The sequence below is a fragment of the Mycteria americana genome, chromosome 4 (genome assembly GCF_035582795.1).
Source record: "Mycteria americana isolate JAX WOST 10 ecotype Jacksonville Zoo and Gardens chromosome 4, USCA_MyAme_1.0, whole genome shotgun sequence".
NCBI lineage: Eukaryota > Metazoa > Chordata > Aves > Ciconiiformes > Ciconiidae > Mycteria > Mycteria americana.
This window is the reverse complement of record NC_134368.1, coordinates 26245238-26272454: the sequence shown is the minus strand read 5'-3', so window position 1 is coordinate 26272454 and position 27217 is coordinate 26245238. Positions and strand designations below refer to the sequence as shown.

The 27217-nt window shown below is 39.9% G+C and overlaps 1 protein-coding gene across 2 annotated transcripts in view; it reads right to left on the bottom strand.

The window, feature by feature from the left end:
* Positions 1–287: 287 nt before the first annotated feature.
* PGCKA1 (PDCD10 and GCKIII kinases associated 1) overlaps positions 288–27217 on the bottom strand; it is a 45241-nt gene continuing 18311 nt past the window's right edge. For both annotated transcript variants that reach the window (XM_075499905.1, XM_075499906.1), the window contains 5 exons: positions 25520–25569; positions 22896–22986; positions 20002–20056; positions 3924–3971; positions 288–2861 (listed from right to left, as the gene is read on the bottom strand). In XM_075499905.1, the coding sequence (XP_075356020.1) occupies positions 1907–2861; positions 3924–3955 (987 nt within the window). In that variant the 5' untranslated portion in view covers positions 3956–3971; positions 20002–20056; positions 22896–22986; positions 25520–25569 and the 3' untranslated portion in view covers positions 288–1906. The remainder of the gene's footprint in view (positions 2862–3923; positions 3972–20001; positions 20057–22895; positions 22987–25519; positions 25570–27217) is intronic.

Below are 27217 nucleotides of genomic sequence, written 5' to 3'. Positions count from 1 at the left end.
TGATGCCCTCAGGGCCCTCGCAATATAAAAGCAGACATATGCTATGTCCTGTCATAACCATAACTAGTAATATGCAGTGTGCAAGTAGTCTTTCACTGTCATTCAGTATTGTAGCAATTTGATACACAAATGTGCACGTACAACTTGTATGCACTTACGAAAATGCTTAGAAGGGCCTATTAAAGTACAAAAGTGGTAGAGAAATCAACAGTACTACAACACTTTAAAAACATATAAAGCTTTTTTATTTTACAGATACAATGTGGTGACTTTCATCTGTAGCTAAATATAGTTCTCTTGAAGCTGAGACTTCAGGTTTTTTTAATTGCTCCTAGGGATATCATTAATGTTTTGAGAAATTGAAATCTTGATTTGGGCTTGCAGTATTTGGAGGAAAAGAGCGAATCTGCATTTAAACAGAAATAATTTAAATATTTACACATTACTTAAAACCCACGTCCTATTATTCTGATCCTTATGTGTGTTAATGGTTAGACTAGGATTCAGCATATACTGTTGGCAAATACATAGTTGGTGCTTTTCATATATCTAATGAAGGATATATCTTATAGTACTTCTTTTATGCAACTGTAATATAATCAGAAAATGCATAAAGCACAAAAGCCACCAGGTGATTTTTCATATGATTAAAAAAATTTATTAAGAGTTTATAACAGACTCAGAAACCACAAAATGTCAGTATAAAATGTCAAGCACTTTCTATTTCAATCATTAAGATCCCACTTCTGATGAAATGGCAGCACCAAGTTGGTCTATCTCCTTTGCTTCCCGCAAGAAAGGTTAACATACTAGTCTGAAGATGAGAGAAAGGGTAAACACTCCAGGAATGCAGCTCTGATATTTTCAGATCTAACGCTTAATTCAACTTGGAAGCTCAATCCCTTTCCTGCTGTAAGTTTAAGGACTGCAGCAGAGCCAGGGATGGGTCCACACTGGCTCTTGCCGTTTGTATATAAACAAAACATGTCTTGCTGGGGAAGTTTGAGACACAACCTCTTTGCAAACTGTATTGTTAAGGCAAGTGATGTGTGCCTGGAAAATTTAGCAGAGTTGAGAGGCCTCAGGCTGTAGTTTTACAACAGTTTGAATCTATCCAAACTGGTAGGACTGAGTTTTGATCCTTCTCCAGCACCTCTGATAGTGTGTGTGCAATTCTTACGTGAGCTACTTCAGCTCATTAACCCAACAGAAAGTTACCCACTCTCTTGGATTTGGCTAGGCTTCTGCTGTTTTAATGAACTGAAGCAGGTCACTTGGGGTATCAAACAAAGTCCAAGGGAGGTGTAAGGGAAGAGATGAGGTTATCATCCTAATGCCAGCTGCACATGCACAGATTTAGGCTTACGCTGGAATGGAACTGTAACAGCAGTGAAGTGCATGTCAAGCTGCCTTCTCCATTTCATACTTCTTTAGATCATAAAACTTCGGGTCAGTTTTATTTTTTTTGTGCTAACATGATGAAAATCTGTGGTTTCTAACTCTGTGGCTTCTATAGTTCTGTTTTAAATAATGGAAGTTTTTTGAACCTGGAACATGCAGTGTGCGCGGACCCTCTTGAGGGTCAAAACCAAAGGAAATGTTTGCATGAGTCCAGGTGAGGTGGGTATACAGCAGAATATCTTGTGTGAAAGAAATTATGCTTTGCCCTCCTGGTTTTGGCGCCATAGAAAAGTGTTAGTATTACTGTTAGCCAAGGGAGCACTTCTGTACCTTGAGCAGTAGAAATTAAAAGGCTGTATAAAACAGCTGAAGGGACATAGGTTTATTCCCAACTCCTTTTATATATGCTGTTCATAACAGCTGTCCACATGTGGTGTACATGTGTTCATATAGATCCAGAAATAAAGTCTGGATCTTACCCAGCGTATTAGAAAGAAACCTTCATCTAGTACTCGTCGTCATCTTCCAGGTCTTCCCCTGCAGTTGCAGCTTCCAGTGCAGCCAGAGCTGCTGCTACTTCCGCATCTTCCTCCTCAATTTCTCCATTGATGTCTTTGTGGTTGGGGTGTGTGGGTGCCTGTGCTACTTTGGTAACAGCCACAGCAGTGATACCACCAGGAATACCCTCACTCCAACTTGCAGAGTCAGTTTTAAAAGGTTCAATACTGCTCTCCTTCATAGGCGAAGGTGGGGTTACACAAAGGTCCTGGTCCTGTATCGCTGAAGGCCCAGTGTTTTGGTCTGAATGTGCACAGTTGACTGAAAAGCTATCTTTTTCAACGTAGTTCCTGGTTTGATTGCCATTTTGGGGATAGTCAATATCTGGCAGTTGTATGGCATTGTTTTGTGTCTCCAGTATTGCACTTCCTTTGAGAAAGATGCTGTCATCTGCAGAGCGGGAGTTCCCATCTTGAATACTGTTTGGCTCATTACAGGCTGCCTTCCTTTGACTGTCTGTCTCTAGGTCGAGTTCTTGGCCAGACCTATTTAATTTGGTGTAAAAGTCTCTATTGCTGGCTGAAGGGGACTCTGCTGACTGGCTGGAGGGTCCCTGTTCAGTGGCTTGTTTGACTGGGTTTGTGCTGGGGTTGAGCGTGGGGTGCACTCCAGTGCAGGAGTTGCCACCATTGACTGCAACATCAAGCTTTGCAACACACTTCACAAGGCCATCCTCTTGAAAATCATTGCCTCTGTGGTTCCAGAGAGTTTCTTTTGTGCTATTTACCTGAGTTTTATTTTCTGTTCTGTTTAGCTCATCCTTCTGGAGTTCATTCTTTTGTTCTTGAATTTCACTATTCTCTTTGAATTTGGATTTATTGCTGCCTTGCTCATTGTATTTGTAGCTGTTTACTTCATGAATGCATCCAGGCGATTGTACTTCTTCTGGATCAAAAATATAGCTGGAGCAAGGAAAATTTGCAGAAGAAATGTTAATTATGCTGTTAATATAATTAGAAAAAGGATTAAGCTTAATTTTGAAGCTGGAGATCGTGAGGAACTGGTGTCACTAAGCTTTACCTGGTGTCCTGAGAGTGAGCTAAACTGAATGGAAATGCTGAACTGTGCTGTGGGCTGCTGTCTCTTGGGACTGACCATAACTAACCCCAGTAGTGAGATTCACCAGGAGCGTAAGGAGGATGTCAGAGAACCTTGTGCTGGTTGTTGCATGTTTCCAGCTCTATTTTTTATTTTCTCTGGGGTGTAGATTAACGAATGAGTAGTTATCACATAGATTGTTAAATTATGTCCTCATGTAGTTGCTAAAATATATTCCTTTTTTTCTGGTGTTTTTCCTTTCAAGTCTTTGTCCTTTTTTTATTTTTGTCCTCTCCTTTTTCCTTTCTTAATTTTTTCCTCTCGCTCCTAACTTTTCTTTGACTTATTTCTTCCAGAGTGCCTCTCTTTTCTTTATCTCCCCTCTTTCTCTCATAGCACCAGTTTTCTTTTCTGCTTCCTTACCTGTTCTAGAGATGTGGCCAAGGAGTAACCATCAAGTGGGGCTGAAACTAGCTAGTCTCCCTCTCCAAGGAGACTTTTAATGTGGGAATTGTTCCCACAACCAGCTACATTTAAAAGTCATGATGGAAGCAAGAATCTGTAGTTCATTTTCATTACTTAGGAGAGAGGGAGGATCTGACAAAGTCTGTGCTCCTCGTTCTACTGAATTGAGGGAAGGTCATGCTACCTAAATGAGAAAAAGCTTTGCTAAAGATGAGTTTTCAATGCCACACAATTTTTCTGTGGGATAGGAATTACAGAAATGGACCTCAATTTCAGTGAATCAAAAGAACACTCACAGGAAATCAGTATGCCTGTGCTCTGGCATGATTAAAGATACTGTAAACTTCAGGAAAACTCCAACCTTGTAAATCAGCTTAATTTAAGCAACAGGTGTAGGGGAGCACAGACATGTTTTAATGCATTTCTTTTATTCAGTCTAAGCAACTCTTGTTCTGTTGTACCTTTGTATCATTTTGCAGCACCTGCACCCCATCTGGATTTTCTTTAATCTGAAAAGAGAGAGAGGGAAGGCAAGGGAGAGGGGAAGTGAGTGAAGCATTATGAAATTAATGTATGGGCAATTGCATTGAAAATGATGCTCATGTTTAGAAGGGTTTTATTGGCTAAAAAGAAAGATGCCTACACAAGAATGGATGCAGTACAGTTCAAGGTCTTTCTAGGTTGCTATCTTGCATTGACAGTGGCCTTTAGTTGGGGAAAAATCTGGGGAAGAATTTAACAGTTCTTAAACATAGTGGTGTTCTCCCAGACTATTTTCCTAGGCAATTTTATGATTTGGAGACTCTTAAGTTGGAGAGTAGTGGTTGTTTTTTTTTTTAATTTGGCATCTGTTGATGGACTTCTCTTCCATGAATTTGTCCAGTTGTTTTCTGAACTCCAATAAACTGTTAGCATCTACACCGTCTTTTACTTGGGAGTTTCACAGCCCAGCCTTGCCTGTGTGAAGAAGCACCTGCTTTTGTTTGACTTGAACCTGTTTCTTACTAGGACTATTTGCCTTCTAGTTTTTGTATTAGAACAGATGGTGAGCATCATGTCCTATTGTCACTATACTATAAGTCCTGTACTGCCCCTTCAGTTCTGAATATGCAGTCTGAAGAATCCTCATCTTTTTAAATGTTACCCATACTGATATTGTTTCATGCCTATAGATTGTCCTTATGGTGGTTCTCTGGGCCTTTTGCATTTCAACATTCTTCGTAGATGAGGTGTGGAAACCACAAACACAGAGTTCTCAAGGTGTGGGGAACCACAGATTTATTCTTTCCTAATAACTCCTGTCCCCACTCACTTGGCTCTGTGACAGCTACTGAGCACTGAGGTGACATTTTTGTGGAACTTTCTCTTAGACACAGACATATTGCTGGGATTGGCACTTTCTTATATGCAGTGTGTTGCACCTGCTTTTTACTATGGTAAATTCTTCAGAGTTTGACTAGAGCTAGCAGTGTTTGCATTTTGCTACATCTCGGTATATTGCAAGCTTTCTGTGTATGTGTGTCATTGCCTGACCCAGTGAGATGCTGAGAGCTATCTATTACATGGTTCATACACCAAAGTCTTTTATTATGGGAAGAAATAGTTTGCTAATTTGGACCCTTGAGAACGTTTATGTTCTGAACCTAAAGTGAAGGCATAGATCTGAACATCCCAAAATACTAGGAAAAAAACATTATTCTTTATGGGTTGGGGCTATCCTATTTCAAATTAATCAAGTCAGGACAGGTTAATATGTTTTGTCCATTGTTATTCAGGCTTTCTTTTTCTCTTGAGATGTTCTACAGCCTTGCATACTTTTGCCACTGCCTAAGGACAGCAGCTCACTTCCCATAAAACAGAAATTGATGACGCAAGGTCAATGTATTTTCTGGAGTGATTTATTCACAAAACACCAAAGGAAAGTAGCATTGATTTATTATTACCAGGCATGGCCTGAACTGCACACCAGTAATTATGCTAGCAGAATTTACAATCAAAACTCTCTGTTGTATGGGCTTATCGTCTCACTCTTTTTCCTCTAAAATCTGACTTCCTCTGGTGTTAGCACTGAACAAAATGCCTGATGTCAGGCCCCTCATTCCTGGAGCCTGTAAGGGCCTACAACTGTTCAGCAGCTGGTTTTAGCTAGGGTGTAGCTGCTCCTACCTATGCTTTTTGTCTTTGTCTGCACGTGAACTATTTTGGAGCAGAGACTTCTGTCAGGAGTAGCCAGCTTGTTGTAGCTCAGTGCCTGTTGGGATGGCTTGTAAGCCAGCTGCTTTGCTTTCTCTGTCTTGGTGCTGCTTCTCTCTCTTCCTTAAATGCATTCTCCCTTCCACATTTCTCCTGATCTCGTGCTGCATGTTGTTGTCCCCTGCCATTCAACAACATCATATCAGGAATTCTGATACGGAGTTTTTCATCTGAAGAGGATGCAATAACTGGTAAGGTGGTCTTGTGTACAGACCCCCCTTACATGCAGTCGCTCTACAGTACAGAGGCGTTTGGACAGGTTTGACTAGATATGGGGCTTATTTGAGCTGGCTGGCATAGCCATCTTTTCCAGCCAAAGAGGAATTCTTAATACAATTTGCTTTAATCACATTAAAAGCTGAATTAGCTATACTCCTTCTTTAGGTTAAGACTGATTTGAAGCTAATTCAGTTGAGCTAAGCCCTGTGTAGACACTTTTTTTTTTTGTAGCTTAAACCTGCTTCTAAACTGAAAGAACAAAAACTGCATAAAGTTGACTACCTGTTGATAGACTCAACCTTCAAGTCTCAGTGGTTGGCAGGTTACCACATGTTAGATATGTCACTGTGTGATCTCTGTTCATGGGAAAGGCAATGTAACTTGGCTTACGTTAAGCCTCTTTCTATACAGATTCTTACTGTCCCTCATGCTTGGCTTGCCATGGGCTAAGAGTGTGCAAATACTATTTCAGCTCTGCTAAATCATGATTACTCCAGTTGCTGTCAGCTGCCATGTGAGCCCACTGAAATGCCCAAACAGCCTTTGGCTTGGCTTTAAAGTTTACAGGTTTGGTGAAACCAGTCCTGGTTTGTATGCAGACCAGTTCTGAGAATAGATACTGCTTCTAGCTGGGTGTGGGCACTTCAGGTCAGGCTGCTTCTGTTTAAACTTTTATCTGACAAATTTCCTACTCAGTGCTTTTATTTATAACTTTTTGTGATTTTTAAATCACAAAATCTTGCTCATGGGTTTTAACCATTAGGAAGTGCCAATTGCTCTCCTTTATTCTGTTGTAAAGACACTTGTGATGGTCATAGAAGGCAATTATAAATGGAAATTACTGTTGTTGTTTCCATACGAAGCACTTTTCCTGTTTGGTTTTTTTTTAATTACAGTTACTGTTTGAATTCTCTCTGCAGCTACTGTGTTAAGCTTTTCCACTGATTAGTTACAAGTGGATCTGTCCTCTGGCATGAATAAGCTATTACATATGGAAAATACTTTATGTTGTATTATCTTATAAATTATTTCACGTCCCTGAAATAGGAATATGGTTTTAGAATGTCACTGTCTGAACACTATTGCTTCTTTTTTTTCCCTTGCCCTTTTCTTCTATATTTATAATAATCTTTCAAGTCAAGCTGGCAAATAAGTCTGGGGAACAAATTTCTTTTATAGCATGAAAAGGCATGCTTTAATCCTACTTATCTTGTTTTAGGTAACTTGTTCTAAAGACTTCTGTATTGTGTGATGTTCGTAGTTCCATTAATGGATAAGTAGTTTTAATAAGCTGTCTGGAGCAGTTTGAATCAAGCACATGCTACAGACGTGCAACAAACAAGGGTTAGAGAGCTCAAGCAGTGGATAATGATATGTTATCTGATACTGAGTTTAGAAACATTGCATCCTTTTATGTTCAAACTTTTTTTGCCTTTTTATAAGACATTTATTCTGTTAGATATTTGTGCTGCTCAGTTGATTAGATAGTTTCAGATGAACATGATGTGAAGCAGAATGTTCCCTTGCAGAACACTTCTGGGGCTAGTCTCCTCCCCCAAAAAAAGGCTGCCTATGTAAAGTGGCAGTAAAATGCTTGGCCTTAACATTTAGATTCTCAGAATTCAGATCAAATTGCCATTAATCCTAGACATCAGGAATTTCATGATTGAGAAAGAATGAAGGCCTGTAAATTTCTGTCACTGGTTATTATACAGTCACTTAATCCTGAACACTAACACATTATCTGGCATTAAAGCTCTACTAAAATGTTAAGTATGGGGTTTTTTTAGACATGCACTGGAACACTGGGAGCATTTACAGGAAGGAGATAGAGCTGTTCAGGTGAGAGGAATGAGGGAGGCCTAGAATTAAATTTTTTTTAGTCTGCTTTCAGTTTCCAGCTTTGAGTAGCTGCTGAATAGTGTGGCCAGCAGGAGTAGGGAAGTGATCGTGCCCCTGTACTCAGCACTGGTGAGGCCGCACCTCGAATCCTATGTTCAGTTTTGGGCCCCTCACTACAAGAAAGACATTGAGGTGCTGGAGTGTGTCCAAAGAAGGGCAACAAAGCTGGTGAAGGGTCTAGAGAGCAAGTGTTATGAGGAGCGGCTGAGGGAACTAGGGTTGTTTGGCCTGGAGAAAAGGAGGCTGAGGGGAGACCTTATTCCTCTACCTGAAAGGAGGTTGTAGGGAGGTGGGTGTTGGTCTCTTCTCCCAGGTAACAAGCCATAGGACAAGAGGAAACGGCCTCAAGTTGCATCAGGGGAGGTTTAGATTGGATATTAGGAAGAATTTATTCACTGAAAGGGTTGTCAAGCATTGGAACAGGCTGCCCAGAGAGGTGGTTGAGTCGCCATCCCTGGAGGTATTTAAAAGACGTTTGGATGAGGTGCTTAGGGACATAGTTTAGTGGTGGACTTGGCAGTGCTAGGTTAACGGTTGGACTCGATCTTAAAGGTCTTTTCCAACCTAAATGATTCTGCTCTATGAATCTTCTAAAGTCTGTCTCTGAGGTTGAGCTTGTAGCAGTTTCTACAAAATAAACAGATTCTTGCAGCATGAGAGAGTAGGATAGCCTTGTGGTTTGCATATTCAGTGTCAGTGCTTGCTTCAGTTAAAGTTATGATACTTTTCTTCAGTGAAAGACTTAGAAGAGGCCCAACTCTGTGTCTGTTTCCCCCAGCCACCGCAGCAGACCTTTAGTCAGCAATGCAAAACATAGTCTAGATATGTCCTTGCAATGTATTAAACAAGTGTTCACAGAAAGACCAGGAAGACCTGATGTCATGAAAGAGTGACTTTCTTCCTTCAAAAGAAAATGATACGGAAGAGCAATTATTTTAAAACAAGTTGGAAAAAATCCTACTATGGTTATTAAGGAGGTAGTAACTAAAGTTAATTTGACGAGAGCAGAACACCAATCCCATCAGTAAAGCAAATGCTGAAAAAGGGGAGGCTGTTAAATATTTTTATGGTGGCATCTGCTAAAAGAATGAAATGGGACTTTTCTTAAAGTGTGAGACCTTGCTGAGGATAACAAGAATAGTGTCTGACTCCAAAAATGTAACCTCGTATTACAAGCCACAATGTGCTTTAAGAGAAGTCTGCTTTGCTTTATCAGATTTGAGAAACACAACGTTTCTGATTTTACATTATGTAACCACATAGCTTCTATTGTCTATTTAAACTGTAGCTGTGTTATGAATAAACAAAAGGCCAATGAAAGATCATGTCATGAAAAGGGAAGGGCAAACATTTTTGAGAAATAAAAATGGTTTGACAATCTTTCTTGATATTCTTGGAAGTTTACATAGAAACAGAAAAAGGCCAGTCTTATTTTTGTTCATTATGTGTGTTTTCTTTTGTCTTGATTTTTTTTTTAAACCCCTCCAGGAGCAGAGGCAGAAAGGTGAGGGGAGAGCATATTAAAATAGCTTTCCTAGTAGGTCTCAAATTGATAAACTCTGGCTTGGTGACTTTTGATCTGGGTCATTCATTTTATAAGCCAGTTGGGGGTGGTTTGTTTTTTTGGGTTTTGCCTCCCCCACACCCTGGTGCTTTATGACCTTTTGCTGTTTCTTTGGCTTTTCTCTCTCCATCTTTTCCCACTCTAGATTACAAACTAAGGCCTTTTTTCCTATGTGTGTATTATCTGAGCTGCTAAACCTCAATGATGCATCTTCCAGGGGCCTGGGACACCTCTTTCTGCTCACTTTTTCCAGTAGAGGTACCTCTCAGACTAGACCCGGCCAGTGTCTTCACCATCTTCCCTGCTGTGCTTTGCATTCCTCAGTGAAAGCTGTCCATTCTCAGGGTACTGGCCTGAGCTACCAGTCTCTTTGCAAAGGACACAAACCCTCGCTCATCAAAATTAAACCTGGTTGCCTCACCACTAACACAAACACAATTTACTTAGTGGGGTTTTTTGCTAGCGAGGTCTCATATAGATGCCAAATGCTAACCAGCTAGGAGACATATTCACAGAAGGAAATGTGGGAAGAGAAAGTGTCTGCAGAGAAATATGTGCAGAGAATATAAAGAATTTGGGGTGGGAATAACCTTAGAGAGCTCTAGCACTTGGCAAGCTTCTCCTAGTGGGAGGTGCAGTTTGCTTTCTGTGCTGAGTAGGCATTCACACCTCTCGGGAGATTTCAGAGGCTGTCCTCAGCATGTGCCAAGCTCTAAGAAAGGGTCAGGTGCATCTAGGTTGGAGGAGGAAAGTGCAATGTGTTACTGAGGGGTGGAGGCAGAGGAACAATTGATCTGGATGACAGATAATATAAAAGAAGCATGGAAAGACTGTGGGACAGATGGTAGAGCTGAGAAGAACTATATTTAGAAATTTAGAAAACTAGTAAACATACAGTAGAAAAAAACACCAGCCTGTGGTAGAGGGAGAGAGAAGATAACAGGGAAAAGGTTGTAAAGGAAGAGCAGGGACATAACTTAAGCCTGCACAGTGCGTAACTAATGATCACTACTTTTGGGTGAATACATCTGTAACTGTCTCACTTCGCTTAAAAAACAGAGAACTCTTCAAATCCTGTTTGTTTGGGGTTTTTTTTCTGGACCTTAGTCACTATTCTGAGGCCAGAGGGCCTCCAAAGGGGGGGGGGGGGGGGGAACCCCAAAACCACCTGTTCTGGGCCCAGAATCCTTTCCTGCTAATGCTCTGTGGAGGCTAACACCACTGATGAAACCTTTGGAGCTGACAGATGAATGTCTTCAGAAAACAAATTTCTTTCCCACAAAACTCCAGATCAGCTCTACTCTTGTACCTGAAAGTTACAGCCCAATTTGGCTGGAACAGTCGCATTTAGCTTATAGGTGACAGCCAAAAAAAATTGTGAAAAAGAAAACCATGTAGAATGTCTGATCTTTTTCAGCGAGTGTCTAGAGCCTCTGGCAACTCTTGTCTTAGCATAGTTGTTGAGGGGGTGACAATTTGATAACTAGTCTGTGCTTAACTCTGCATTAAGACCAATACTTAAAGCTGGACTGCAATCTGTCTACATTACTTTTTTTCTGAATGATTCTTAGCCTGGAAATTTGTTTTAAAAGTGCTTCAGGGAACAACTGAATTGTCATATATAATCTAAAATAAATGAACTAACCTGAAGAAATACCCTAGTATGCTCCCTTATAGGAAGCAGGTCCTGCCTTATGGGTTCTTTTTGTCTGTTTTTGTGTAGCGGAACTGACTTCGGTCTCTTTGTTCACACTTTCTTAAAGTACAGCACTGAAGTGTCGTTTCCACGCTTCAGCCCTCATGCCGTCCAGCCCTAGTGAGAATACCTGGCTGTGTCGTCCTGCTGATGGAGTATAGCCTGCAGATTGACTCAGAGTCACTCTGCAGTCCCTGCTGTCTGCATTGCTCTGCAAGAAAAGGGAACTGTGCAAGTGTTTTTCCTGGTGCAGCTTGGTTTACCCTCCTGTTTTGAGGGAGGCAGGCTCTGTATTTGGGAATAAGGAGTGTAAGAGTGTCTGCCAGAAAGAGCCTTATGCTATCCTGCCAGCACAAGGTTATTGCCAAGGTTATTGTACCCTGTCCTTCCCCTCATTACTCCTCCCCCTCAAATGCGCTCTTTTCATTTACGGTACAGACAAAGCTGGGGAGCTGCACAGGTCTACCAGCCACTCTTATTCTTCACTGAGGCCTTATTTGCCCACTGAATGGTTTGCATACATCTCTAGTACAGCTAACTGTGAAGATAAGAGAAGTTGACACAGAGGGACCTATCAAAGACTTGTATAAAACTTCTTCAGCCTCAGCGTAGCTACAGTGGTGACTTACAGGTGACTTATGGCAGTCAGCTTTAGCTGTTTGACACCCTTTGCCACTCTCTGCTTGTTCCTTTTCAAATCGGATCCCGTTTTTCACAGATAAATGTCATCATTGCATGAATGCAAATAATCCTTACATTATCTTCAGCTATTGAGAAGAATATTTATATATTTTTTTAAGATGATTCTTCCCCTTTTTTCTCCCCAGCCAGGCTGAATTGAGCCCATGGATTGTACGTTGTTCGAGGCAATGGCCTGATTCTTTACATGCTTCTGTGACTGAAGTGTCAAACTTTTGGGTGATATTACACACTGGCACTGTGTACAGACAATGTCTGTTTGTTTCAGTGAGGGAAGAATTTGATGTATTTTCTATGCTATTCAAGGCATGAAGTTTGGAGTTGGTTTTGTTTGTAGGGATTTAGGGGTATAATTTATGCTTCTTTCCAATGAATCCATGAAACTGATTTACACTCATTGTAGCTTTTTCAAGGGAGAAAAGTGGCTTTAACCATGGCAGGTATCAAAACCTGGAGATTGTCATGCCTCAGAAGCATGTGCTGCTTGTTATCTGGGAATTTATAGGACTCGCTCAGGTATGGCTTCATAAACTTTAATGCTTTGTATTCTGACATACAGTAGTTTTTTGTTACCGAGGAAGCAGCTTTGATATCACAACATGTTTTTGCTTCAGCAAGGTAATACATGACAGGAGAACAGAATCCTTAAATGACAAAGGTATGTGAGCAGTCATAGCATGGGGAAAAGCAAACCAAGTGACACTTAAACAGAATTACTTCTAATTAGCTTAATCCCACACTTTTCAGGAGATTACAGAGCAAATTGATTTAATATCAAACACCCAAATAAACACTATGCTTGCCCAATGAATCATCAATACAGCATCGGCTAGTCACCAAACGATGGCCTACTCACCAAATAACAAGTGGGGGTAATGTTATCGTGATTTTAACCTCTATCTGCATGGCATCGTCTGAAAATTTATGCATGTATTAAGTGTTTGTCCAGGAAATTTGCAATAATAATAATTGACAAAAATTTGCACTTACTGTGCTCTTTGTCCCCGGATCACAACATTAGCAGTCAACACTAATTACTATGTACATGAAATAACACAAACTGCATATTATATCTTTGGATTATTCATAACAACATACAAGGGAGAGTGCAGTCTCCTAGCTGAGAGGTGTGTCTACTGTGCAGGAGTCAATTATGTTCTCTAATTGTGGGTGTGTGCTGTGGCATTTCTCAACGCTGGGGAAGAGCATCCTGCCAGCATGATGTCCAGCTACAATCTGATGAGAAGTGACTCTGGCAGTCAGGATGTTCAGAGTAATGGAAATACCTGCTTACGTTCATATTCTCACTCAAAGAGCTGAGAAAAGGTCAGATTTAGCCCAATTCTGCTGCTAATAGAAAAATATGTGCTAATTATCTTACATATGTGTAGCTGTAATACTAACCAACTATACCAGTATAGTTGGCAATACCTGCCAGTTGTTACATGCCAGTGTAAATGCTTTACCTGGAATGGGGAGCATCTGAGTTGATGCAAATGCAACATCAGAAACTGCTCCCCTTCTTTACAGCTGCTCTCTCCCCATGCCCCCAGGCATCTAGCTACGTTTTTATCAGATCCTGATGGTATTTCTGCTCCCACCTTTCCCCTTCACCTTCTTGCTTTTTCATGCAGCTGTTTTGCACCAAACTAAGATGCAGTGGAGGGCAGGTCTCAAGGGTGGGAAGCTGGAGTGTTGCCAGTTCAGCTTGAGCACACCTGCACTTGTTGTTTGCAGGTGTGCTGGTGGAAGGGGAAGGTAATGAGAAGTAGATGCTATCAGTTTTACAAAAGGTGTTTTGTTTTGAGTTGTAACTGTTGGTTATTGCCTAAGCTGATCTTCCAAAAAATGTAGTAATATGCATAGCTATGTTAAGTCCTACTGGCGGCTCCTCAAAATGTCCTTCTTTCCAAACCAGTAAGGTCAGCCAGATCCTCCACTTACCCCTAGTGCCTTCCTGACGGTGTTAGTCAGTATATGAAGTCCCATGTTTTATTCTCATCATAGACTCCTATTTCCACTCTGCCAACGTTTTTTATTTTAAAGTCATTCTTGTACTATTTCATTGACTGACTAATCTCTCTGGTACCTGTAGGCTTTTTTGAAAACATCTCTGAAAAAGTAAGGCCAGCTCACAGGGAAGGCCAGCTCACCTTTTTGTGAGGCCCTTATTACTGCAGTAGAGTACCCTAGAGGGCACATGGGCTACAACTTAGAGGTGATCTGAACATGTGCTTTTTTCCTGTTATACTCTTTGCAATTGATTTTAAATATTTATGAGATATTTAAGAGGAAATGCATTCTCTGACTAGTTCCTCATCACTCACAGCACTAGGTCACAGAACATTTCCCTACCCCCATTATTTACCATACAAAATGTTTGTTTTATTTTTTATGATTAAAAGGAAGAGTGGGGCAAAGGGTGAAACTCTCACAATCATTAGCCAGTTTGCACAAAGGAAAAACAAATATAGCTTGTAGCATAAAACCACTCATTTCCTCTTTAGCCAAGCTTATTCCCTACATCTGATCTTCCCAAACTTACATCACTGTCTGGAGTTTAAGTTAGTAAAGTTTATACTTCCTGTCTTTTAAAATTGTTAATCCTATAAAATATAATAGCATGTACTCTAGCGGGCCTAAAACCCCGAATCATGTTTAGGTCCATATTGTGCAGAGGCAAACATAGAAATGCGCTCCTTCCTGAGGGATGCATGGTCTAAATGTGTGACAAGGCAAAAAATGGGTATGATAAGCAGATGGTCATGTACGTGTGAAAGAAGCAATCAGCAGAGAAACTATATTTGATTCAGTAATTGTGTTAGGCTAGGCCCAAGTGGGGATCTGTGTTTGGGAACACAGCTGGAGCCTCAAAATAGCTATAGCCAATTTTTATGTAACAAAGAGGGACTGTATCTGAAATCTCATCTCTCTTGGTAGGTTAAAGTGTCTCTTTGCAACCTTGTGTGACTTTGTATTTTGGAGAATGGATTCTTGGCTTCCAACCCTTGGTCTGAAAAACCTTGGTTGTATCCAATGTCTTTTTAAAACACTTAAATAGAAAGAGCCCTAGAATCAGGGGTTGAGACAGTGCTGCCACGGGGCTTCAATTCACAGGATCCTTTGCTTACACGTTGCCTGGAACAGCTCCCTTCCCAGTGGCAGGGTTCAGCAGCCTTCTTCACAGCATGACATCAAGGATGTGACTTTGACAGCTGTGAGACACGGCTTTGAGGCTGAGGGTCAAACTGAACCAGGGCTCCTAATTTATGAGGGAATTCTCTAACCCTTTGAATACTATGTAAAATAATCACTGCCTCCCCTGTGGTTTTGACTGGGAGTTGCTGTGGCTGCTGTGTTTTAGGTTGAATGTTGTGCTCTAAGTCTGTGAGATGTGGCCTTAATGCACCTGCCAGGCTTTGGAGCCTCAGCAACACCACCTGGTTTCAGGCCACAGGAAATCTGGTATAGTCACACCCTAGGGCAAGGGGTTCATAAGCTCTCAGTAGACTTGGCTGGGTATCCAGCTGAAATGCCTTGTCCCTCCTGGCTTAGACGCATGTGGATATTTGATTATAAATCCTTGCTCTTAACTTGGACTCCCTGTTCTATCATGTATTTGGCTAGACAGCCTTTCCTGATTACAAATAGTCTGCTTATTTTACAATTCCCAGATGAGCTTGGCGGGAGATACTTTGCTGAGACCTGTCAAGATGGTAGGAGCTCTGATATGTCCATCGAAACAGCTTTAGTCAGCTAGACACCTGGGTGGAAATGCAGTGTCTGTGGACTTCCAGAGAGTGCTGTGGATTTCCATTTTGGGCTTGGGCACTTAAAATTCATCAAACTGTCACCAGGACACAAAAAGTATTAGAGTGAACACAATTAATAATGGAGTTGGAATAAGAAATCCTTTAAAATGCTCTATTTTCCTGACTCTACTTAAAAGGCTCTGTCCTGACCGGATGGTATACATCCATGTGATATACAATAGATTGGCCTGGGCTTAGTGAAATGGAAGCTTGAATAGAGTCTGAGGACAGGTTGTCCATGTGGTTAACTTCTTTTTCTGCTAGCTAGGTGTTACACTGCAGAGAATCTGCGTCCCACTGGCATAGCAGTGGTATGGGTAGAAACTGAGCATTGGCAGCTGATTTGTGACTTTCCTCCCTGAGTGCAGTGGAGACTTCATGTGCGTCATATATATGGTGCAGTGAATCTTTTCAAGAGAAAAACATGACTCATTTGCCTCATTTTTCCAGTCTTGCAGGACAGCTCAGATTCAGCTAGAGGAAGCGGCTTGTTATTTTTGCGCCATAATCTTTGTGATAAAGAAATGACACGGCAGGTTAGGTTGTAAGGTTGTATTTCTATATACGTGTACCTCTCCTTAGGTGTCATACGGATATATGTATAGATAAATAAAAAGGTCTTAAACAGGGAATAGGTTCATGGTAGCCCAAGCAGTTTTATCTTCCTGTTGGGAAAATTGCCTCGTTATTTGCTCCTCAGCTTTGGAAACACAATTACTAAGTCCTGGTTATGGATTTCAAAGGGTCATTGCTCTTATGCCTCAGGGACTTCTCAAGAGAATAGTAGGAAGACATCATACAGCAGAACTTGTTTGACTTGGTTGCATGAGGTTGCTGAAAGAAAAGTGCATGGCGATTGATGTATGTCATAAATGTCCAAGTTCCATTTTTTTTATGTTTAATTTAGAATATGATGTACCTTATAAAGATGTTGCAGTAAAAATAAAAGCTGTAATTTGCAAATTCTGTTCCAAATTATGTTCACGTCATTTTAGTGTAGCTGTTAAAAGCTGTAATTTGTTCCTAATCATTTCTGAAATATTTAAATACTCCAAAATACTCCTCTGTTCCCTGTCTTCTCATATAGTTCCTATTCTGTACCTTCACAAGAGGCTGCTTCCTGGTTCTTGCTAGAAATATCTGTACTTTGAGGTGGTACCTAATGCCTGTCCTAGGTATTTCCCCTTGTCATATTAGCTGGAGGATCAAGCCTAAGTTTGAACTGCTCTGTCCTGCTTCAGTGATATTCTGTAATTTCAACCCTGTTCAGTGGCCTCGTCTGAGCATCCTGAAGACACTTTTATGTCCACTTTTATGGATGCACCCTTTTACACTGGGTGCATCCATATTCTATGTGCTTACTTGAGAAACAATCATACACTGAAATCAGTGGAGACATTTTGGTTTACTTAAAAAAAAAAAAAAAAAAAAAATCTTGATGAGTCCCTCCATTGACTAATTTCTGACTAGTTGTCTATTTCACTGGAAACACTGAGGTTTTTATATGTATGTTATTGTTCTTTACACTTTCTTTTTTTCCTAATGGTTGAACCATTTCTCCTGGCATAAAAACTACATACAGTTCCAAACCTGGTGATTTTTTTGTTTCCCCCAGTAGGTGTCTCAGACTATCTTTAAAATATTAAGAAAATGAGAAAAAATAAAGGTCTTGTGATAGCTTTCTTACAGATGATTCTAGTTCTGTCTACAGGGCTAGCTGAAGAAGTGAGATTTTAACCTTTCGATGAAAGATGAGGTAACAAAGAAGGACTTAATAACTTTACAGGACTCAATAAATTTAGGTCTCAAAGAGTAGAGAGAGGGGATAGAAGCATGCTGCTTGATCCATCGATATATTAAAGGCTTTGGTAAATTTTGAGGACTGAGAAAATTCAACAATCGCTGAGAGGTCAAAGACATCTGTTATAGCAATAGTTGAAAGATGTTGCTGTCCCTGGTGAAAGATCAGATTGAAATTTTAGCTGAATTTGAGGAAGGGCAGATGCTGAGGTCAGAAAGGTATGTTTGAAGAAAACAACAATATGTCAGGGTCTGCAGTTGCATCCAGCCCTTGACAGATTTGCTTTTGGCTATGTCCCTTTTTGGCTGTGTGTGAGATGTTGCTGAGCAAGCTGATGAATTAAAGTGCCTAATGAGGCATAGCTCGGGGATCTTAATACCTATGTGTGACTTAAACATGAAGTAGCCCTAAACTCAGGTACTGAGCTGAAAATTGCTGTATCGCTGGTCACTCGGGTCACTGGTTTGAACTGGTATGGTGGTCACTAAGATCCTGCAGCAATGTAGGATCCACATGGCAATGTGAATACAAAGCAGATTCTCTCCTGGCCATGATGTGGCCTTAGTTTCCTGCACCCTCACCAGAGGGGACTGGCAGAATGCAAATAAGGACAGAATCTGACTCTCAGAATATTTATTACTCTGGGGCTGAACGAGCCAGAAACTGCACAGTTCGATTTTCTTCGCGGTACTGACAGGAAAGCAAACAAATCCTTTGATTTGAATTTTGTATGTCAGCACAATGGGCTCTGGAGCTGCTTGTTTTCTCTCTTTTGGCTCAGAAGTCACTTTTCCTTAGAATTCCACTTGCAGAATCAGCTGGAGACTATGAGCCTGCTTAAATATAGAAGTATTTTCTAGATGTGGATTGTTTCTCAACTGAATATATACATATATATATCATATGAATATATATAAAGACTAGTTTTGTAGCCTCCTGGAATAATTTCATTTTTATTGTATCCATTTTATAGGTGCTGATATCAATGAGAATCGTACTTGGGACATTAGGAAAATGGAAAATATCAGACAGTGAGCATGAAGGCTACAGCCTGCTGCCACAACGTGAAGTCTGTGAGAAAAACTTGGCAAGCCAAACTGGTTCCCAGCTATGTTATGTGATTATGCCATATACACTGTCACATAGCTGCCACTAGCTTGCAGCATAGCAGCACACTGTACACTGCTATGAAATCAAGCTCTTCATTCATCCTTTGTCTGCTGGAACCTGTTGCCTCTTGTATTTGCCTGTGAGTTCTGCACAGCAGCGAAAACACAGAAAAAATGTATTGGCCTTCTGCAGCGGTTTGGGGGCTATAGATAGCAGAACTTTTAAAAAATGCTGTTGAAAGACTTTGAATCTTTAGGTGATCTGGGAAACACTTTGTGAACAGAGGAATATGGGAAAGGAGAGGTGGTAGAGACCTCATGCTTTAGATGATGTAAAATTCTTGTAAGTTAAAAAAAACCAAACTATGAAAACAACAGTTAAGTTTAGTGCACTAAATGGTACAAGTTAACTCATGTAATTTTGGCATTCTACCTTACTGAAAACTTCTTTTTTTGCACATCAGTTTTGTGGATAGGCTCAGTGCTTCTTTGTTTCTCCCTCCCCCTCGTGGAGTTTTTGCAAGTGGGCATGAAGAGACACTGCTGGAGTTTAGCAGGCCTTTATCCTTTAAGTATGCCGACATTTTTACTTAAGTGACCAATATTCTGAAAGTAGGCTCGGATGTCTATGGAGATTGCTTCAAACAGGTATTGGAGTGTTTTGTGTGTATGCCTTTAGGCAGGATTGAGGCCTGGTAGGATACATGATCTCAGCTGTGGTATTTGGCTTTGTGTCCCCAAAAATCATCTTGCCCTGAATATTTCAAATGCTTCTGATATTGCTAGTGGCAGGTATTGTGGTGGTGTTGTACTGCTCAGAACATCAGCCTCTCTTAATACAAAGAAAATTGGATAAAGCTGTAAGCAGTTAATATGAGTCAGTGATTCTCTTCTGTAAAAAAAAAAACAAACAACAAATGGATCAAGGAGCTTTCTTAAAATTGTCAGGATATTGCGTCTGACAAGTTAATGCAATAACGTGCAGCTCTTTGTAAGGGAACTGTTAGAAGTCAGCGTGCTCTCCCTCTCCAGCCAAATCAATCCTTATGTTTTCCAATTTGTTCTTCCCCAAATCCCCCTCTTTCTTTCCTCCTTTGCCTTAGCTTGTTCTTCCTGTACCATTTGCCTGCATTTCCATGTCTTCTCCATCCATTTTTCACCTGTGTTAACTAACTTAGAATGAGTCAACTTTGTATTCCTGTATTTCTTCTTTACAGTATCATTTTCTAAACTTCAAAGTGGAAACTGGCAGGCTTTTATTTGTTACAAGAGAAATTTTAGGGCTTGGAAAGAAACACAGTTCAAAACCTGTTCTGTCACGAGTGCTGATAGCAGTAAAGCATCATCATTAGAAAATACGGTGGAGTACCGCAGAGAGAAAAATAATCCAGTGATGTTCTCTGTTGTGGAGCGCTGAAGTTATAATAGTGAATGGCCAGTAAGTTTTAAACCTACACAAGGAGAATAAAAAAAAATAATCCTACCTCTCAGATTGTACTCCATCAACTGCTTGAAAGGTTTGGTTTAAATGTCTTGATCCTGCAATAGTAAAACAACACTTTGCAAGTGGTTTCTTCATGTGCCCACACAAGTAAGAAGAATACTCTGAGGTGTAGGCTATCTACTGCAAACACTGTGGAAATATAACAACCTCTTTGTGCCATTGTGAATTTTTAATTTAGACAATGATCAAACAAATCACTTGAGTAGTATGCTCATCCCCTTGAGCTGAACTGGAATGCTAACCTGCTTAAAGTGAGCATGATCTTGCCTGCTACAGTGGATTAGGACTCATGTGAAGTGTTTATACTTTAAACAACAACAATAAAATTAGAAAATTTTCAAATATGCAGTATTATGGGATTTCTTTTTTTCTTTGCTGGGAGCCAGGATATTTATAGTATTGGCTAAAACTTTACCTTTACTGTATGCATGTGAGAACTTTCTCCTTCAGATTTTCACAAACTTTGAAACCTAAGAAATGCCTCTGGCATTGCAGTAATATTCTAGGTATCAGTAAAGCTATTGTTCTTTCAGATATGTGTGCTCCAGGCTAAATGGAATATTCAGCAAAATGTTTTCTATTAAGAATTTACAGAGAGACAGATAAACTCATGAGATGATAGAATTAGAATGAAACAATGCAGATGCTTTTTCTCCTTTAAAAACATTAATATTTTCTGTATTTCTTGTAGTGAGTGGAATGTGGGCATATGCCCATGTGGATCTGTGTGTGCACGCAAACCTGTAATGAATATTAATCGCCAAGTAGAGCTCGTTTCTGTGAAATGGGCAATGTATTTTCCTGGGGGTTTTAGAATTTGGGCCATGCACTTTCTTTCGTTCTTGGCATCTCTCTGCTTGAGTGACAATAACTAGAAAAATCTCAGGGCAGCTTACATTACAAGCCACAAATCCAGATAGAGTTGTGCTTGCACCATTCTTGAAACCTGCAAGGCTTTTCTTGTAAGAGAGTGAGGTTTTTACTGGCCTTGAGATCCCTTTCAGCAGAACTCTCCTAGGATCTAAGCCAAGGTAGTTCATTCCTGAATTCAGCATCCATAGGTAATGGGGCTGGGGAGGGACAGTACAAGGCAATTTCATGGTCATTGCTGTTGCTGCTGGTTTTGCTACACTGTCTTTGCATACATATTCCTTGCAATTATACTTTTCAGAATTTATGGGTAAACTCTCAAAAGTTCTCAGAAAATTTCATTGCTAGCTTTCGGGTTTGAAAATACCCTTGGCTGTATAGGTAGTTTCATGGTTGCTGTTGGCCTACAAAGTCAAGATGACAACAATGCATAGTGTTTGAGGCATAGGCGATATTTAGAATATTTTCTATTAAAAGCCTGAAATATGACTGAAAACTAAATGCAAATTGAAGTGGCCCAGATATCTGATGTGACTCATTGCTAAGGAGAGCCTGGGAACCCTTGATTCATTGTGTTGCTCTGTTGCCCTACAGCAAGTCACTTAACTTGTCTTGTATGCTACCATTTCATACTCTTCTCAGAGCTTAATGTTTGTGCAGCACTTTGGAGATTTATAGCCCTATTCAATGTTATTATACTGTTGCAAAGGGTTGAGAATGTTTCTGTGCATCTGTTAAAGGTCCTATCAGTACTTTAGGGGGAGTAAATAATAAAACTTATGAAGAATGAGTCATTGTGTGTTCCTATTTTTATGCAACCTTTTACTGGGGTCATCTTGTGTCTCTTTTTGACTTAATTCTATTCTTACTTGATATAGCTGTCATTACTAATTACCAAGTAGATTCTTCCATTTAATTTTTGTTCCAATCTCTAATTAATCTTACTTACAGTGTAATTCTGTCTTGATGTCCTTATTTGTTTTGTGTAAGCCACGGCCTAAACGTTTATGCATACAATGAAAGTAAAATGAAAAATAAAATCCATGGCCTCTTGCCACATGTTGAAAGGATGCAGATTTTATTTAACAGATGCAACAGATGTAGCCTGCTTAACTGAACCTTACAGTGTGTTCTTATCTCCTGTGAATTGCTTTTGTCTGCTTAACAAATTTTGAAGTAGTAGGTTAGCTATAGGGTTTTCTTTTAATTTATAATTGGGTTTTGTTCATTTATTTTAAATCTTCTAGGAAATATGCTTCTATAATTCCCTGGAAATTTAAAATGAAAATGCCAAAAAGGAGAGTTCATGGAAGTCATAGCTGTTGGTAAGTTGTAAGCTTACCCATTATATCATGTCAAGTGATAACTGATTTCACTGTGAACTTCTGTCTGATGCGTGTGACTGGCTTTTGACCCAAAAGTAGGGTGTGATTTTTCTTTAAGGAAAAGGAAAAGCAATGAATTAGTGAAACTGTTTGTCTATAATGTTAAAATGAGTGCCGAAAACTCAGTCTCAAATGTTGGATATTTAACAGAAGAACGTGTGCAGAAGCTGGCTTTCAATTGAACCAATAGTTCATTTTCTCTGTGTCAGACAGGATCAGGCATAAACCATGCTATATTTGTACTTAAACTTGAGTTAAAAATATCCCCTTTTCATTGTATTTGGAGCTTTTTCCTCTGCTGCTTGGTGATAGTTTGGAACATGGCTGTTACTCTTGCAAATTACATTCAGACATCTTAATTAAATACTCTTTTTACCATCATCTTTGCTTAGCAACATCCCTTTTGAGATATTCTGGGAAACTCAATACTTGTCTGGTGTGTAAAACAGTATTCGTAAATGAAGGAATGTTGCCACATCCTGCTCGTTTATGTTGTTTAATACTTTTTGTATTACTCTTTTTGAAATAGAAACATAAGCCTTAAACACCCAGTCACTCCAACTTATTGCCCAACACAACTACAAGTGACCTGAGACCTGATCTTTGGAATATGGCTTACCATGTTGGTGTAGGTCATTAAAGCAAGTGTATAGTATCTACATGGTTGTCATGGATCCAAGCAGCAAGTAGTTTTCACATTCCAAAATAACCTGGAATTTAAACAAAATCATTAGGCTCTCAGAAGCTCCTATTTGCATTTTCCATTTCATTTAGTAGCTGAAAACCATGCTATCCTAAAGTCATACAGTCAAAATCTAAATGCAATACCCTAAGCCTGCTTTGGCATAGACCCTGGGTATACTTCAGACCTTGGGTGTGTTTTGTGCTGGACAAAATTAACCTTTTGGACACTGAGCAGTTATTTCCGTATTTACCTTCTACTGCTGCTGTTGAATCCCTTTCTAGGTTTTTGTTTTCTAAAGTTGTATTTGTGCTCTACTCAAAGTGTGCATGGGGTGCTGCTTTCTCTGTGCAGGCTGGACAGTTGTTGCTCTAATCCACCTATTTTCCCACTCCATTAGGACCTCCCACGCTGAAGTTTTCAAGCACCATACACAGTTTCTCTGTTGTACAATGTTGTGTGAAGTCAACCAGCACCTTCCATAAGAAGAGAGCCTCCCTCACCCTAATGATCAAAGAGAACTAACATATGTTTTACTCGAGCAATACATGGTTTAACTCATTCTTTCCAGAATTCAAAACTTGGTCTTCCAAGCTGATCTGAAGATCAGTTGGTTGTAGACATTACTTGTTTTCCTTTGTTGGTCAAAAGTATTAGAACTCCATGCTGTCCCTAACAGTTTCAGAAAATGTTCAGCTATCAACAGTGGTTTTAATTTATGCCCTGAGGTTTGCATTCTCCTCACAGGTTCCTTTCCTTCTCTTCTCTAATAGTGTTGGCCCTGCCCCATGGGTGCTTTTGTGGTATTGTTCAAATACTTCCTCTGCTGCAAACTCTGTTGTCCAATAGCTTTTTGGGGGTCTTTTTGATCAGTTCAACTCTTTGTCTCAATTCAAATTTCAGTGGAACAAACCTCTGATTTCCATGCATTCTTTGTGTTTCTGCCCATGTGTTTCACTATGATTGTTTACATATGGTTGTATTAATGTGCGCTTTGTGCAAGGCAAGCTGAGATGTGTTTTGTATGTGGGATACTGTGTAAAATGTAGGCCCACTGCATGTTGATGGTAAAACTGTGATTGACCTTGCTAGGAGTGGAATCAAAGCCTTTAAGATTTTGTTGCAAGGTCATGAAAGGGAGAAGTTTTGTGGAATCAAAGCTGGATTTGAATCCTAAATTGTTTCTATGAATGCTTGGAGTGGAGAAATAATCCTTCAACTGTAAAACTGCACACCTCCCCTAGCCTCTATAGAGATGAGGAGAAGTAAAAATGTGGGTAACTATAGCTGTCTTGGTTTATTGGGGGAATTGAGGAGGAAAAGAAATGAATACTTTTCTTTATGAAAAGCACTAGGAAGCCTAATCTTGTTGAGGTTAGTTATTCTATGAACCTTTCTTGAATTCAAAAAGGTTTTCAAGACTTTTTATATATTTATCAGTACATTAGTTCTTGAATTCTGTCATTACGCTCCTTGTTAATATCAAACTTGTCACTAACAACATGAAGAACACAAGCAGGTAACTGAGATACCATGCACCAGTTAACACTTGAATGAACACTGTTCAACAATTCTTCGAGATCTGACCAATCTCCCCGATTTGTGTAGAGCCTGATGAGTGACCGAAAAGGCACAGGTTGTTTTCTGAGTGGTAAAAACAAGCTGACAAAAGGAGAGATCTTGATCCAGAGTTGAAAATAGGCAGTAATCGTCTGGAAGAGCTCTGTGGTCTTGCCAGTTCCTGGATGCATGGGCTGAACTTCCAGTTGCCACCTGTGTGAGTTACGTTTTGCTCATTTTGCTATAAATTGAAAATGTCATAAACTGCTGGTGTGTTGGACTGTAAGAAGCGGTATATTCAAATATGTACAAGAGATTTCTGGAGCGTCACCACCTTTCCGTTAGCTAAGGCAGCTTAGGATAGTGCTGTCTGTTTAGTCCATTATCATGTGCCCATTTGTGTCTGGGTACAGGTTCGTAGCTACAGTTGTCTTTTAGTGAGGCCCCTTTGGGCCAGTGGCAGAAAGAGGTATTTTTATGTTCTGTTTGTTCCACCACTTTTGTAGACCATGCTGGCTACTATTTCTTCCTGGCAACTAGTGATCATGAGCTGTTTTAGATGATAGTATCCTTGTTCCTAGCAGACTTTCTGCTGCCTGGACTATGAATCACAACAAAATAAATTTGTCTTATGTTTTATGAAGTGTCGTACAGAATCATAAATAATCGATTGAAAGGGAGCTCCAGAGTTGATCTGGCCCAACCTTCCACTCTGTAGAGGTCAATATAGGTCTACAGCATGGTATGAAACATGTAACACCCAGGTTTAGCTCATTAATGCATAGGAAGCTTTGATCTTTATTGGCAGTGTCTGCAACAGCAGCATATGGCTCTGCTGGGCAGGTGATGCAGTGTCAATATACTCTGTCTATGTTTGTATAGTTCTTTATTAGTAAAAATCTCCCAGAAGCCTAGGGTGAAAGTTCAGCATCCAAAATCTTCCACTGCTGTAACAGTTGCCTGTTCTTAGCTTGGGTGTTAAATGTGTTCTGATTGCTTACCTCCAGATTTCAGCCCAAAATGCTAGCAATTTGTCTCCTGTTTAAAGAACCTAGAAGAAGAAAAGAACATACTGGTGTATTGCTGTATATTGCTATATGCATATATTGCTATGTGTTGTGGCAATACAGAGACATTTATCTTCCCTCTAGAAGGTGGTATTTCTGGCAATTTCCCTGGGTCTGTTGTTAAAAAGAGAATTTTTTTGTTGCAGTAGATTACATTGTTCCTCAGGTACCACTTTCTCATTTTGAAGTTTTTGTTGTCAGGACAAGCAAAATAATGACTAGATAAGAAATGTCTTATGAGTGGGACATTTTACAGCTTCATCCCATAAGTTGCTTGGGCACAGATATGTTCAGATACCCAATTCCTGTAGACACTGTTCAGCCAGGACTGAGAAACCTTGACAGTCTGACAGACAGTACTCTGCATGGAGCAGCTTCCTTTTCTTTTTTTGTAGAAGATGAGGACATGGAGCCTTTCATATCATCAGAATCTGAGAAATCAACCTACCCAGATGCTTAAAAATCAATTAAGGGGAGGGAGTGAGCAAAACCAGCTCCTGGTTCCTGCAGCTGTCAGTGCCCATAAATCAGCTCTGTTTATTCTTTTGAAGCAGGACAAGAGCATGAATTTAATTAATGGGTTTGACTTGCTCTGGAAACACACAGTAGAGAAATTGCCCTACGCACACCTTTTGCAGATGCTGTAAACATCCAAATGTTATTGTGTATTTACTCATGAATGCTTTCCAGCATCATTGTGCTAGATACAGTTGAATGTCTCAGGCAGGTGGCAAGCCAATGACTGCAACAAATCCTTGTTCTTTGGACGCCCAGATCAGAGCCACAAAGGAGCAGCAGGTTAGCTCCTGGTTTCTTGGTTCCACCTGAGTTCTGCTCGACAAAGGCATTAATAATGGCTGCTACAGAAAACTCTAGGGGAAAACAGAAAGAGTGTTTTTTGTCTGTTTTCCATGATTGGGGAATTTAATTATAATATGAAAAAAAAAAATCAAGTAGATTTATCCTGACACTCTGTTTAAAAAAAAAAAAAAAAAAAAAAAAAAAAGGAAAAAAGCTTATTCATTTTAAAACTGTCCCTGCAATGGATCACCAGGAATATCTCTGCATTGTTTGATTTTTTTCTGGTATTTTTAATTCTACCTTAATATGTGTAAAGAGACACAGAAACTGTCAGGCTGGATCAGACCCCAGTTCAGTGCTGTAGTCAGCATCAGATACCTCAGAAGTTGCACAAACACCCTTCGGGGAGCTGGTATTATGCAACTTTTACATCACATCAAACATGGCCTAAGTCTCTGAGTTTGAAGACTTACATTCTCCTAAAACTTTTAACTTTTTAAAACTTACATTTGATTTTGCCATGTTCACTGTTGTGATGCTGGATAGTGTTTGTTGTTTTCTACAGAAACCTCATTACACTCTTCGTAACGAATTTATAGATAGCAGTTGCCCAGACTAGTTACGCTGGAGGAATAATTTTGTTTGCTCCATTCCGAACTAGTCCCTTTTTTGATCTGATTGAATGTTCCCCAGTGTTTATATTATATAATAAGATGGTTACACTTCCCCTTTAGTCTACAATGCAGTGTAGGATTTTGCTGTCTAGACAGCTAGAGGACTTTGAAAAATGTATACTGAGAAATGCAGCTGTTTTTCAGAAGAAAGAGTTAT